Here is a 12005-nt window from a genome sequence, read left to right as displayed (position 1 = left end):
AGGTAACATGGTGGTTAAATTAGAGTCAAATGGTTTTAAGAAAAGGATTAATCATAAATGTTCCAAGAGGGCTAGATGAGAGCCCTGATTGTCGTTGACGAAGACGAAGGGCAGGATTAGACACAAATCGGTATTCTGGGCATCCAGTTGGATTGGGTTGAGAACTACTGTAACGCTTTTGAGCTCAAAAACAGAAATTTTCCGTTTTCATAGTATTCACAGTTCCAGGGTTGAGCAACCGACGCGCAAGCTCGATGACGAAGCAAGGCTTCATCACTTCTTCACTGATCTTGACACCGTTAGCATCTACGACAACTTTTACTTAATTAACATCGTTCCGTTACCAATCTTTATGTAATATACCATCTACTGGTGGTTTAATACCTGCAGTTTCGTCCTTTCGTTTTCGTTATTTTTTGGATACCTATAACTTAGTTTTGTTAAGAAAATAATTTTGCTCAGGTCTATATTCAATTAAAAATCTTATGTCGGTTAGAATTTCAAGATCTAACTTTAATATTCTTAACATTGGCCTTATGGAGTGAAAATCAAAATCAACGAATTGGTGAAAACAGCGGTTTAAATTCATCACGAGGTAACTTCAACAATAATTGACTGGAGAGTGTAGTGTTGGTTCAACAAATATGTATCAACAAATTGTTTACAAGCCAGCCAGTTAAATTGACTGTAATAGTAGTACTATTAATAGGCCTAATACAATTTATTCCTTGGTTTTATGAAGTGACGTATTACCGAGAGAATTCTCAGTCAACCGGAGGTACTTAGTTTTATCTCCTTAGTTTACTCTGTGAAATCTGTTACAGGACTGTGAAGTTTTATGTTGAAAGATTTTTTTATGTAAACATATGGTTAGGTAGTCTACCTTTAAATCTCGTTGAGCAGCATACTTCTTTTTTGCACAGGCACCAATGTCTTTTCCTTGATGGCATACGTACAATATGGATTCCAACCAAATGTATGGAATGTTTTCCTGCCATTGAACCCTCGAAGTTGGCTTGGAGATCGCAGCTGTAAAGTTAATGATAAACAAATCACTCTGTAGCATATTTTATAATATGAAAAAGACAGGCCTAGGATGGATCCTGACCTAGCTTTACAGCTTAAAAACCTCTTTATGTTGGTTTCCTAATGTTGGAACTTTATAATTATAAAAAATGTCATGGGTAATTAACAAAATCTTTGTTTATCTCATATAAAAGCTAGGCCTAACTTAATCCTCTAATTGTGTTCAGGGTGAAATGTTACACAAGGTAAGTAGACTTACCAATTAGGCCTAGTTAACTTAAGTTACGGTAGGGAAAATCTTAAGTTTAAAGGCCTATTCCTTACTTCACCTCAAGAGGGCAATTTCTTTACTTCAGTGTACCTTAAAACCTATATATTTGTTTCTTTTAATACTCATAATACTTTTTTATGAAATGGCGACCATACATAGCAGGTATTTTAAGCCAAGTATGAATGGAGATGAGTGTGGGATGAGTGGCGCGATCTTGTAGTCTTGTTAGTGACTATGGCCGAGATTCCTTAGACACAGCTGTGAATTAATAGCCCATACAGCTAATGGCAACTAAGGGACCTACAGTTTATACCTAGTGGAATCCGAACCACATTTTTTTTGCCTTGGTATACACGAATTGGTCTAATTTTCTCTTAGGCTACACACAATATTCCTCAGATTACAGCAAATCTCATTAAACAATCACATTTAAACTCACAACAATGCCTAGGTATTGTAACTTCAGTTAAGTTAGGCCTTACTTAGGCAAACCTTCGGAATTCGTCTCCACCAAAATGAATTTGATTGTTTCTACTTCTTAGGCCTATCGATATATCGATTAACTTACTGTTTGTGCAAAGTGGACTGAAGCATATAAGATGGTAAACAATGTTAAATCTTAAAGGCCTAAATTTTAAGCCACAAGTTTATTAAAGTTACGTCATCTTAGTTGAGTTAAGTTTAACCTATTTATTACGTTACATTACGTTAACTCGATGTTTTGATTAGTTCAACTTAATGAGTTAAGTTAGGTAGTTTAAATAGTTGAGGCCTAGTTAACTTATTAAGTTAGGTACCTTAGTTTTGATTATATTTCGGTTATAGCTTAGATAGTGGATTAAAACAATCGATTTAACAGGGTGTTAGACGAATTCCGAAGTTTTGCCGTAACTTAACTTTGACAAATAGGCTAGGCCTATAATGCTTGATTCACCAACAATGACTTTCAAACAAATAATCTCTGACCTGTTGGTAGTCTTTACGCAATTCTATTACCTATGCCTAACTTAATTAGGCATAGGCCTAACTTATGCAATATGATAAAATCAAAATCATTAAGCAGAACTTAGGCTACGTCAAGTCAATAGCCTAAGTGGGGGCTGCACTTTACTTTAGGTCCTAGCCTACACTCATTCGAATGAAAGTATCGATTATTCGTATTCAATTGTTTCATTCAATATATCGTTTGGTTAGTTAGGTTAGGTGAACCTTACCTAACTAACCAAACGATAGGCCTAACTTATATCGAATAATCGATATATCAAACGATATTTTCATTCGAATGAGTGTAGGACCTAAAGTAAAGTGCAGCCGTAGTGGGTACAGTTTCTTAACTGGGCTATGCTAATATCGATTAAAACTAAGTTATCAAATTCAAAATATTGATTAATCGTTAATTTTAAATAGGGATCTATTATAAAATTAAACTATCATAACCTAACCTAACCAACCAAACTTGCTGATGGTGAAAAATTCGCATGAAGGTTTACTAATCGAATCGATAGTTTCGATCGATATTAGCATAGCCCAGTTAAGGGCTGCACTTTACTTGACGTCCTACACTCATTCGATTGTTTTTTTTCGATTCGATATTTTCATTCGATATATCGTTTGGTTAGTTAGGTTAACCTTACCTAACTAACCAAACGATATATCGAATGAAGCAATCGATTAATCGATATATCGATCGATATTTTCATTCAAATGAGTGTAGGACGTCAAGTAAAGTGCAGCCCAGTTAAGAAGGTGAGCATTTTTTCGTCTAAAAACGCCGTGCACTATCGGTTAAATATCGAAATACTAAGTATCGATATTATTTCGGACCAAATGGGTTCGATTCAATCGATTATTGAGAAGAGAAGAGAAAGCTAAACGAAACAAAAGAACAAAGTACAGTAAGTAAACTAAAACTTACTAAACGTGTAAAGCTAAATGGCGGAGTACTAAGGGTAAGGGGTTGTGGTGTTGTGTAGTCTATGTTTTATTCGACAAAATGGATTCGGACTCGGAATTAGATATGGGAAGTGGAATTAAAGAAAATGTAGTTAGGCCTAAATGTTTCATCTCTAATAGCTATGAAGATTTTTCATTGAGGCTAGCTGAAATGGAAACAACTACCAGAACGAGGTTCAACCTTCGCACATGTACTAAGAAAGTTTTAGATGTCAAAGGTGAGTCGACTAATTGGTTTTCTCAATTATTAGGCCTAATTGGTGGTTCTAATTCGAACGTGAAGGTATTATTGTAACTCTTCCCAAATGCTCATTAACTTACACAAGTTGTTGGCCTAGGCCTATTTATTTCGAGTTCGATAAAATTACAAAAAAAGCCCAACTAAAAAACTGAGTTATGTTAGGCCTAACTTCCAGGTTCTCTTGTAACTTTTTGTGTTATACCTTAGGCGGGTACAGTTTCTTAACTGGGCTGCACTTTACTTGACGTCCTACACTCATTTGAATGAAAATATCGATCGATATATCGATTAATCGATTGCTTCATTCGATATATCGTTTGGTTAGTTAGGTAAGGTTAACCTAACTAACCAAACGATATATCGAATGAAAATATCGAATCGAAAAAAAACAATCGAATGAGTGTAGGACGTCAAGTAAAGTGCAGCCCTTAACTGGGCTATGCTAATATCGATCGAAACTATCGATTCGATTAGTAAACCTTCATGCGAATTTTTCACCATCAGCAAGTTTGGTTGGTTAGGTTAGGTTATGATAGTTTAATTTTATAATAGATCCCTATTTAAAATTAACGATTAATCAATATTTTGAATTTGATAACTTAGTTTTAATCGATATTAGCATAGCCCAGTTAAGAAACTGTACCCACTACGGCTGCACTTTACTTTAGGTCCTACACTCATTCGAATGAAAATATCGTTTGATATATCGATTATTCGATATAAGTTAGGCCTATCGTTTGGTTAGTTAGGTAAGGTTCACCTAACCTAACTAACCAAACGATATATTGAATGAAACAATTGAATACGAATAATCGATACTTTCATTCGAATGAGTGTAGGCTAGGACCTAAAGTAAAGTGCAGCCCCCACTTAGGCTATTGACTTGACGTAGCCTAAGTTCTGCTTAATGATTTTGATTTTATCATATTGCATAAGTTAGGCCTATGCCTAATTAAGTTAGGCATAGGTAATAGAATTGCGTAAAGACTACCAACAGGTCAGAGATTATTTGTTTGAAAGTCATTGTTGGTGAATCAAGCATTATAGGCCTAGCCTATTTGTCAAAGTTAAGTTACGGCAAAACTTCGGAATTCGTCTAACACCCTGTTAAATCGATTGTTTTAATCCACTATCTAAGCTATAACCGAAATATAATCAAAACTAAGGTACCTAACTTAATAAGTTAACTAGGCCTCAACTATTTAAACTACCTAACTTAACTCATTAAGTTGAACTAATCAAAACATCGAGTTAACGTAATGTAACGTAATAAATAGGTTAAACTTAACTCAACTAAGATGACGTAACTTTAATAAACTTGTGGCTTAAAATTTAGGCCTTTAAGATTTAACATTGTTTACCATCTTATATGCTTCAGTCCACTTTGCACAAACAGTAAGTTAATCGATATATCGATAGGCCTAAGAAGTAGAAACAATCAAATTCATTTTGGTGGAGACGAATTCCGAAGGTTTGCCTAAGTAAGGCCTAACTTAACTGAAGTTACAATACCTAGGCATTGTTGTGAGTTTAAATGTGATTGTTTAATGAGATTTGCTGTAATCTGAGGAATATTGTGTGTAGCCTAAGAGAAAATTAGACCAATTCGTGTATACCAAGGCAAAAAAAATGTGGTTCGGATTCCACTAGGTATAAACTGTAGGTCCCTTAGTTGCCATTAGCTGTATGGGCTATTAATTCACAGCTGTGTCTAAGGAATCTCGGCCATAGTCACTAACAAGACTACAAGATCGCGCCACTCATCCCACACTCATCTCCATTCATACTTGGCTTAAAATACCTGCTATGTATGGTCGCCATTTCATAAAAAAGTATTATGAGTATTAAAAGAAACAAATATATAGGTTTTAAGGTACACTGAAGTAAAGAAATTGCCCTCTTGAGGTGAAGTAAGGAATAGGCCTTTAAACTTAAGATTTTCCCTACCGTAACTTAAGTTAACTAGGCCTAATTGGTAAGTCTACTTACCTTGTGTAACATTTCACCCTGAACACAATTAGAGGATTAAGTTAGGCCTAGCTTTTATATGAGATAAACAAAGATTTTGTTAATTACCCATGACATTTTTTATAATTATAAAGTTCCAACATTAGGAAACCAACATAAAGAGGTTTTTAAGCTGTAAAGCTAGGTCAGGATCCATCCTAGGCCTGTCTTTTTCATATTATAAAATATGCTACAGAGTGATTTGTTTATCATTAACTTTACAGCTGCGATCTCCAAGCCAACTTCGAGGGTTCAATGGCAGGAAAACATTCCATACATTTGGTTGGAATCCATATTGTACGTATGCCATCAAGGAAAAGACATTGGTGCCTGTGCAAAAAAGAAGTATGCTGCTCAACGAGATTTAAAGGTAGACTACCTAACCATATGTTTACATAAAAAAATCTTTCAACATAAAACTTCACAGTCCTGTAACAGATTTCACAGAGTAAACTAAGGAGATAAAACTAAGTACCTCCGGTTGACTGAGAATTCTCTCGGTAATACGTCACTTCATAAAACCAAGGAATAAATTGTATTAGGCCTATTAATAGTACTACTATTACAGTCAATTTAACTGGCTGGCTTGTAAACAATTTGTTGATACATATTTGTTGAACCAACACTACACTCTCCAGTCAATTATTGTTGAAGTTACCTCGTGATGAATTTAAACCGCTGTTTTCACCAATTCGTTGATTTTGATTTTCACTCCATAAGGCCAATGTTAAGAATATTAAAGTTAGATCTTGAAATTCTAACCGACATAAGATTTTTAATTGAATATAGACCTGAGCAAAATTATTTTCTTAACAAAACTAAGTTATAGGTATCCAAAAAATAACGAAAACGAAAGGACGAAACTGCAGGTATTAAACCACCAGTAGATGGTATATTACATAAAGATTGGTAACGGAACGATGTTAATTAAGTAAAAGTTGTCGTAGATGCTAACGGTGTCAAGATCAGTGAAGAAGTGATGAAGCCTTGCTTCGTCATCGAGCTTGCGCGTCGGTTGCTCAACCCTGGAACTGTGAATACTATGAAAACGGAAAATTTCTGTTTTTGAGCTCAAAAGCGTTACAGTAGTTCTCAACCCAATCCAACTGGATGCCCAGAATACCGATTTGTGTCTAATCCTGCCCTTCGTCTTCGTCAACGACAATCAGGGCTCTCATCTAGCCCTCTTGGAACATTTATGATTAATCCTTTTCTTAAAACCATTTGACTCTAATTTAACCACCATGTTACCTAACTAAGCGTCCATTATTGAATTGAATATTATTAATTTGTTTGATTACCGTACCGTTCCGATAATTAATCATTTGTTTTTACTCGATCATTACTATTTATTTAATTATTTATTGGACCCATTACACAGTGTTGTTGCCCACATTTAGTTACATTGCACTACTACCACTAAAACACAACATAATTCCTGATAGATTAATGTTTTAATTACTATTTTGAAGTATTATACCTTAGTCTTTTTGTATACCTAATTTGAAACCTGTTTATGTTTGTAGGCAATGGATGACCACATATTTGTGAAGCGATACAAAAAAGTTCAGACAACAAAAAAACTAGACTGTCCTGCAAAAATTACTGTCAAGAGAGTAGTCCGATTTATGAATCACCAGGTAAGGAACGTACTTGTTGGGCTTGAATTATGTTTTCTGTTACAATATTGTTCTTTATCCATGATCACTGATTATTCATAAATTTTAACTATTCAGGCATTTTTAATAAACTTTTATTCTTTTCAGACTTATTTTTCCTTGCGAGGTTACATCTTTAAAGCCACTAACTACTTAAACTGGCAGGGTACAGCCCGTTACTGCAATAGTCATTAATAAAAAGAGATCAACCCCATTTATTCAGTTGCAATTATTTTATCCCTTTAAGTTTTCATATTACGGTCCGAAAAAGGTTGAGTTCAGTATAGTCTTAAAAACTTTTTTTTAGCAGATTTTAAATATAAATTTAAATATGCTAAATTTTTTATCCTGTAAAAAGAAGTGTAACATCATATCAACATACTGAGTAGGTGTCTCATGCTTTGACAGCTGCAGACTTGTCATAAACCACTGAAATTTTTGATCCAGATATCTTAAGCAGATTTCTATGATTGTTGCACTGAATTCTTTCAACCAAGACCTTCAAAAATTGTGGTAGCCCGGCCTAGCCAAATGATAAATTCTTTACAACTTTCAAATTTTTTATTTATATATTGAGTATTTTTGCAACGTGAATTTGTTTAGAGCAATTATAAGCCTAGCACCATCTTTCAGTTCATCTGGTTTCAGTCATCTGGTATTTAAAAAACAAAACAATAATACATTTTTATTAAACTTTGACCGCTAGCCTTAACAATCTATCCCAATTCAACAATGTAATCCAAAATCTTACAATGTTAAACGATTATTGATTCTTACGGGATGACTGTTATTTCTACGGTTTATGTTCCTCCAGTGGGGAGGTCCTCCTCCTCTCCTTAGGGTTCAAAAATGGGTCGCTTGGGTGACAGGTTAGCAGGGTTCTACTGTCTCTAGCGCATAATTTGTTAGGTTTAAACAATTTTACATTGTTAAGTGTTTTTTGCTTTTAGGTGACTGATGAAATGACAGATGTGAAAAAACGAGCTGCCTCCAAGTTAATCAAGAAATCAATATCGGATGAGACAGATTTAGGAGAAGAGGGCTATTTTTACAACTTGCCAGCTCAAGATGAGCACAAAAATCATCTGATTGGAGAAGAAGCTGATGCAGTTGAACCAGTCGACAAAAGAGTGAGGAAATTCATTTCTGATCTTGTTGTCAAAGGCCAAAGGAATTCCATAGTAATAGCCAAACTTGCAAACGCTTTTGCTGAAAACGAGCTCAATGAATGTGATCGGTCCCGTAGAAAGTTTTTTCCAGACATGAAAACAATTCGAAATATAATATCCTCAACAAAACTTAAAATTAAGAGGAGTCCAATTGATCAGGAAAATTGTTTAAAATATCTGGAAGATTTTCAAAAGGACAAAAGCAATAACATTTTCTTCCGGCCGTACAGCTTTAAGGATGATGACAACAGTATCCCAGCAGAAGAAATGGATGCCACTTCAAGTCATTTACTTTTTGTTTTCCAAAATAAAGACATGAAACGCCTCTACAGAAAGTATGGAAAGAACACGATATTGTTAGATGCGACTTATAGAACATGCAAGTATGCTTTACCTCTATATTTTATCGTTGTGGAAACTAACGTGAACTACCAAGTCGTTGGTGTGATGATTACACAGTTTGAAACGACTCAATCGATTACTGAAGGGCTAAACATTTTCCGCTCCTTCAACCCAGACATAACCCCACAGTATGGAATGGTGGATTTCGCCATGGAAGAAATTGTCAGTCTTGAAGAAGTTTTCGAGAATATCAATGTTTTCATCTGTTCATTCCATCGGGAACAGGCTTGGAGCCGATGGTTATCAAAATCTAAAAATGTGTCAATTCCACGTAAAGAAGCCTTAAATTTATTAAGGAAAATTGCTAATGCCCCCAACATTGCAAAAATGGAAGAGGCTGTAAAAACATTGAAAGAGTGGAAACATTATAAAGAGTCAACGTTGAAAAACTATTTTGAGAACACATGGTATCCCGAGATCAAACGTTGGGCATTAGCTTACAAACCATTAGAAATGTTCATCAACTCAAACAACGGAGTTGAAAGACTCAATAAAGAATTAAAATATACGTACCTAGAAGGGTACAAAGGATGTTCTCTGAGTGAGATTGTCTCGGTTTTATTGAGCCAGTTCTTACCCGAAAGGTATTTGACATATGTTAGGGAAAACTTAACAATGTCATCAAGCTGTAGAATGTACTCTGAAGAAATTCCTAAGTACTTACACGGGCGTCCTAAGTGGTTTGTAACTCATGTCATGGATAGACTAACTTCAGCTGAAAGTCTACATGGTTGTGTTATTGTGCCTGTTTCTGAAATCCATTTTCAAATCCACTCAACCATGACGTACGATGTCAATTTTGACCTAAACAATAGGAAATCTAGCTGTACCTGCCCAGACTTTAGAAAGGAGAGATTAATATGCAAACACATGATCTTCATCAGCATTCACTACCAAAAGTTTGATTTAAACTTAGTTCATGAATTGCTATTTGATAATCCCATTTTTAAATGTGACGATGAATTGAGCAATTATGAGGATGAGAATAGTAATAATTGTACCATTCATGACAAATTCTTGGACCATAGACATGACATTGAAGAACTTCCATTGAACACCCATTACTCTGAACTTCAACGACGGGGGAGTAACAAACGTCACCTATTAAATTTAGCAAAGGCAACTTGGCGCTCCATTGAATCGGTGATGTGGAACTTGGATGAGGAAAGCCTACAGAAAGGAAACGAGATTCTGCAGGGATGTCTGGAATTTATGACCTCCAAAGTTTCAAATGATGAAAGCAATGGTTTGCCCATTCAAGCGCATGAAGAAACCTTTAATGGAAAAAGCATTAAAAGAAAAAATTACCGAAAATTGAGTCTGCATAAGAAACAAGGTACAGTTATTGTTTCTTTAGGCTATAATATTTTTGTTAAACTTTTGCCCGTCTAATATGTATATGAAATTTTATCTGACAACAGTATTTTATCCTAACTACTAGGGATGAACAAATACATTGGTAATACAGTTTGCTGTTGTTGTTGTTTGTAATTGTAGGGCTGTTCTGGAATCAATGAAGAGCTCTCGAGTAGGGCCTAGTACCATGCCCATCATGATCTGGCTGCACAACCAAATAAATAACAATAACAACCAAATATAAGTTTTCCCATGAAAAGTTTAGAATTGTCTTAACTTTTAACTCAACTTTTTTTTTATTGACTTGTAAGAGTTTTCTTAGTTAGGGTATTATCATAGACTAACCAACACAAGTAGACTTCTCATCCCATTGTAAATTTTGAAGCACGTTTGTCGTCTCTAGTTCATGTACGTGACACAAAGGCCCTAGTGTCGATGAAACTTTGTTTCCATTATTTTTGGGTTAATTTCTTGATTTGTGCTTTACTGTTTGGTTATATAACTAGGGGACAAGTTATTGTTTATGATTAGATCGTATTATTTGTTTAAACGAGGTTTTAAATGACTGTAATAACGGGAAACAAATTGTAAACAAAACACGACCTCTACATAAACCGTACATGAACTAACAATAAAATTGTCTTCAGCTGTTCCATAAGGATGAGAAATCTACTAAGGGAGTATGTTTTATCTATGGTATTATAGTCCACTGTTCTTTAAAATGTGTAAAATGAATAATAAGTACATTTATTTTTTTGATTAGCTTAACAGATGGTTAAAATCATTCTTTTTTTGATCATTGTAAAAATTAGGGGTATTTATTAGCAAATACCCCTTTAGGGAAGAAGCTATTACCGTAGGTCTCATGGTAAGACTTAAACCCGGGACCATCATAATTTTTTGTTTTGGGGCCCCAAGATACAAATAACACTATTCGTTCAAATTTATATATATCCAGTGGTTACCTACCGAGATATTGATAGAGGTAAACACAGTACGTTGTCCCAATATTAACCTAAATGGGGAATAAATAAAGTTGTATATTTTCCTTATTTCTAAAGATATCTTAATAAAACTTGATAAACCTGCATCCTCATTTCCCATGTTATTCTTATGGAAAACTTTGTAAACATGCATACTCATTTCCCATGTTATTCTTATGGAGGATATTTTTGAATGCTTATTTATGAACAAAAAATGACAAAACTTGATGTGAGGCTCCATTTTAATTATTTGTTGAAGCATTTGAAATTTGCTGAGTATGCAGGTCTGCTGCAACACAGATATTTATGTTTCTTATCAGATTGTATCATTAAATGGTTGTTAATACCATTTACGGTAAACGGTAATTTTGATTAAATTTGTGAAGGAATATTTCCTGATGATTTAGGGAAATAAAATGCCATCCTGTCCCGTCCATCCCTAATTCAAGTATAACAATTTCCATGCTTAATGTTGGCATACTTTTTTCAGGTCAGAGCAGTAGAGTGGGGACTACTGCAGATTGTCTGAAAGCAGCCCGCATCATTACTATAACTGAACAAGATTGCAGCCCATCAAAACGTACAAAAATTGACATGCTAAACTAACTATTTTGTAAACTAATGTGTATGAGAATTTCAATTCCCTGAGGGTTTCTACCATCAGGGAATTGAAATTTAGCTGAGGAAAGTGAGTAAAATCTGGCCAAAAGATAATTTTGTCACTGGTTTTGTTTAATAAGAAAATGAATATAGCCTACAATAGGAAAACTGTAATCTGTGGGTGTATAAATTAAAAATTAAGGCCGTATGATAAACTTAATTGTAAATAAACCCATAGATTACAGTTTTCCTATCGTAGGCTATATTCATTTTCTTATTGAAACAAAACTAGTGACAAAACTATCTTTTGACCAGGTTTACCTCACTTCCCCTGGCTAA

At 34.6% G+C, this 12005-nt stretch overlaps 2 protein-coding genes across 2 annotated transcripts; both read left to right on the top strand.

Moving 5' to 3' along the window:
- The first annotated feature begins 3264 nt into the window (after positions 1-3264).
- LOC129003497 (uncharacterized) lies at positions 3265-8848 on the top strand. The gene is made up of 5 exons (XM_054431793.1): positions 3265-3468; positions 5723-5868; positions 7025-7138; positions 8107-8286; positions 8843-8848. Exons 1-5 carry the CDS (start codon positions 3291-3293, stop codon positions 8846-8848), a joined length of 624 nt encoding a protein of 207 aa, XP_054287768.1. The 5' UTR covers positions 3265-3290.
- Positions 8849-8978: 130 nt separating this feature from the next.
- Positions 8979-11797, top strand: LOC129004291 (uncharacterized). The gene is made up of 2 exons (XM_054432818.1): positions 8979-10063; positions 11557-11797. Exons 1-2 carry the CDS (start codon positions 9055-9057, stop codon positions 11670-11672), a joined length of 1125 nt encoding a protein of 374 aa, XP_054288793.1. The 5' UTR covers positions 8979-9054; the 3' UTR covers positions 11673-11797.
- The last annotated feature ends 208 nt before the right edge of the window (positions 11798-12005 follow it).

This window comes from Macrosteles quadrilineatus, unplaced genomic scaffold, assembly GCF_028750875.1.
Source record: "Macrosteles quadrilineatus isolate MER2022 unplaced genomic scaffold, UCM_ALF_1.0 Scaffold_9__3_contigs__length_116548681, whole genome shotgun sequence".
NCBI lineage: Eukaryota > Metazoa > Arthropoda > Insecta > Hemiptera > Cicadellidae > Macrosteles > Macrosteles quadrilineatus.
The sequence above is the reverse complement of the archived record's forward strand: the minus strand, read 5'-3'. Positions and strand labels throughout refer to the sequence as shown.

Bases quoted from the DNA above. Each gene is read 5' to 3' on its own strand.
- LOC129003497 (XM_054431793.1), top strand. From the start codon at position 3,291: ATGGATTCGGACTCGGAATTAGATATGGGAAGTGGAATTAAAGAAAAT. The intron at 3,469-5,722 runs GTGAGTCGACTA...TTAACTTTACAG, and splicing joins GAAAGTTTTAGATGTCAAAG to CTGCGATCTCCAAGCCAACT. The intron at 5,869-7,024 runs GTAGACTACCTA...TTATGTTTGTAG, and splicing joins CTGCTCAACGAGATTTAAAG to GCAATGGATGACCACATATT.
- LOC129004291 (XM_054432818.1), top strand. From the start codon at position 9,055: ATGGAAGAGGCTGTAAAAACATTGAAAGAGTGGAAACATTATAAAGAG. The intron at 10,064-11,556 runs GTACAGTTATTG...TACTTTTTTCAG, and splicing joins GAGTCTGCATAAGAAACAAG to GTCAGAGCAGTAGAGTGGGG.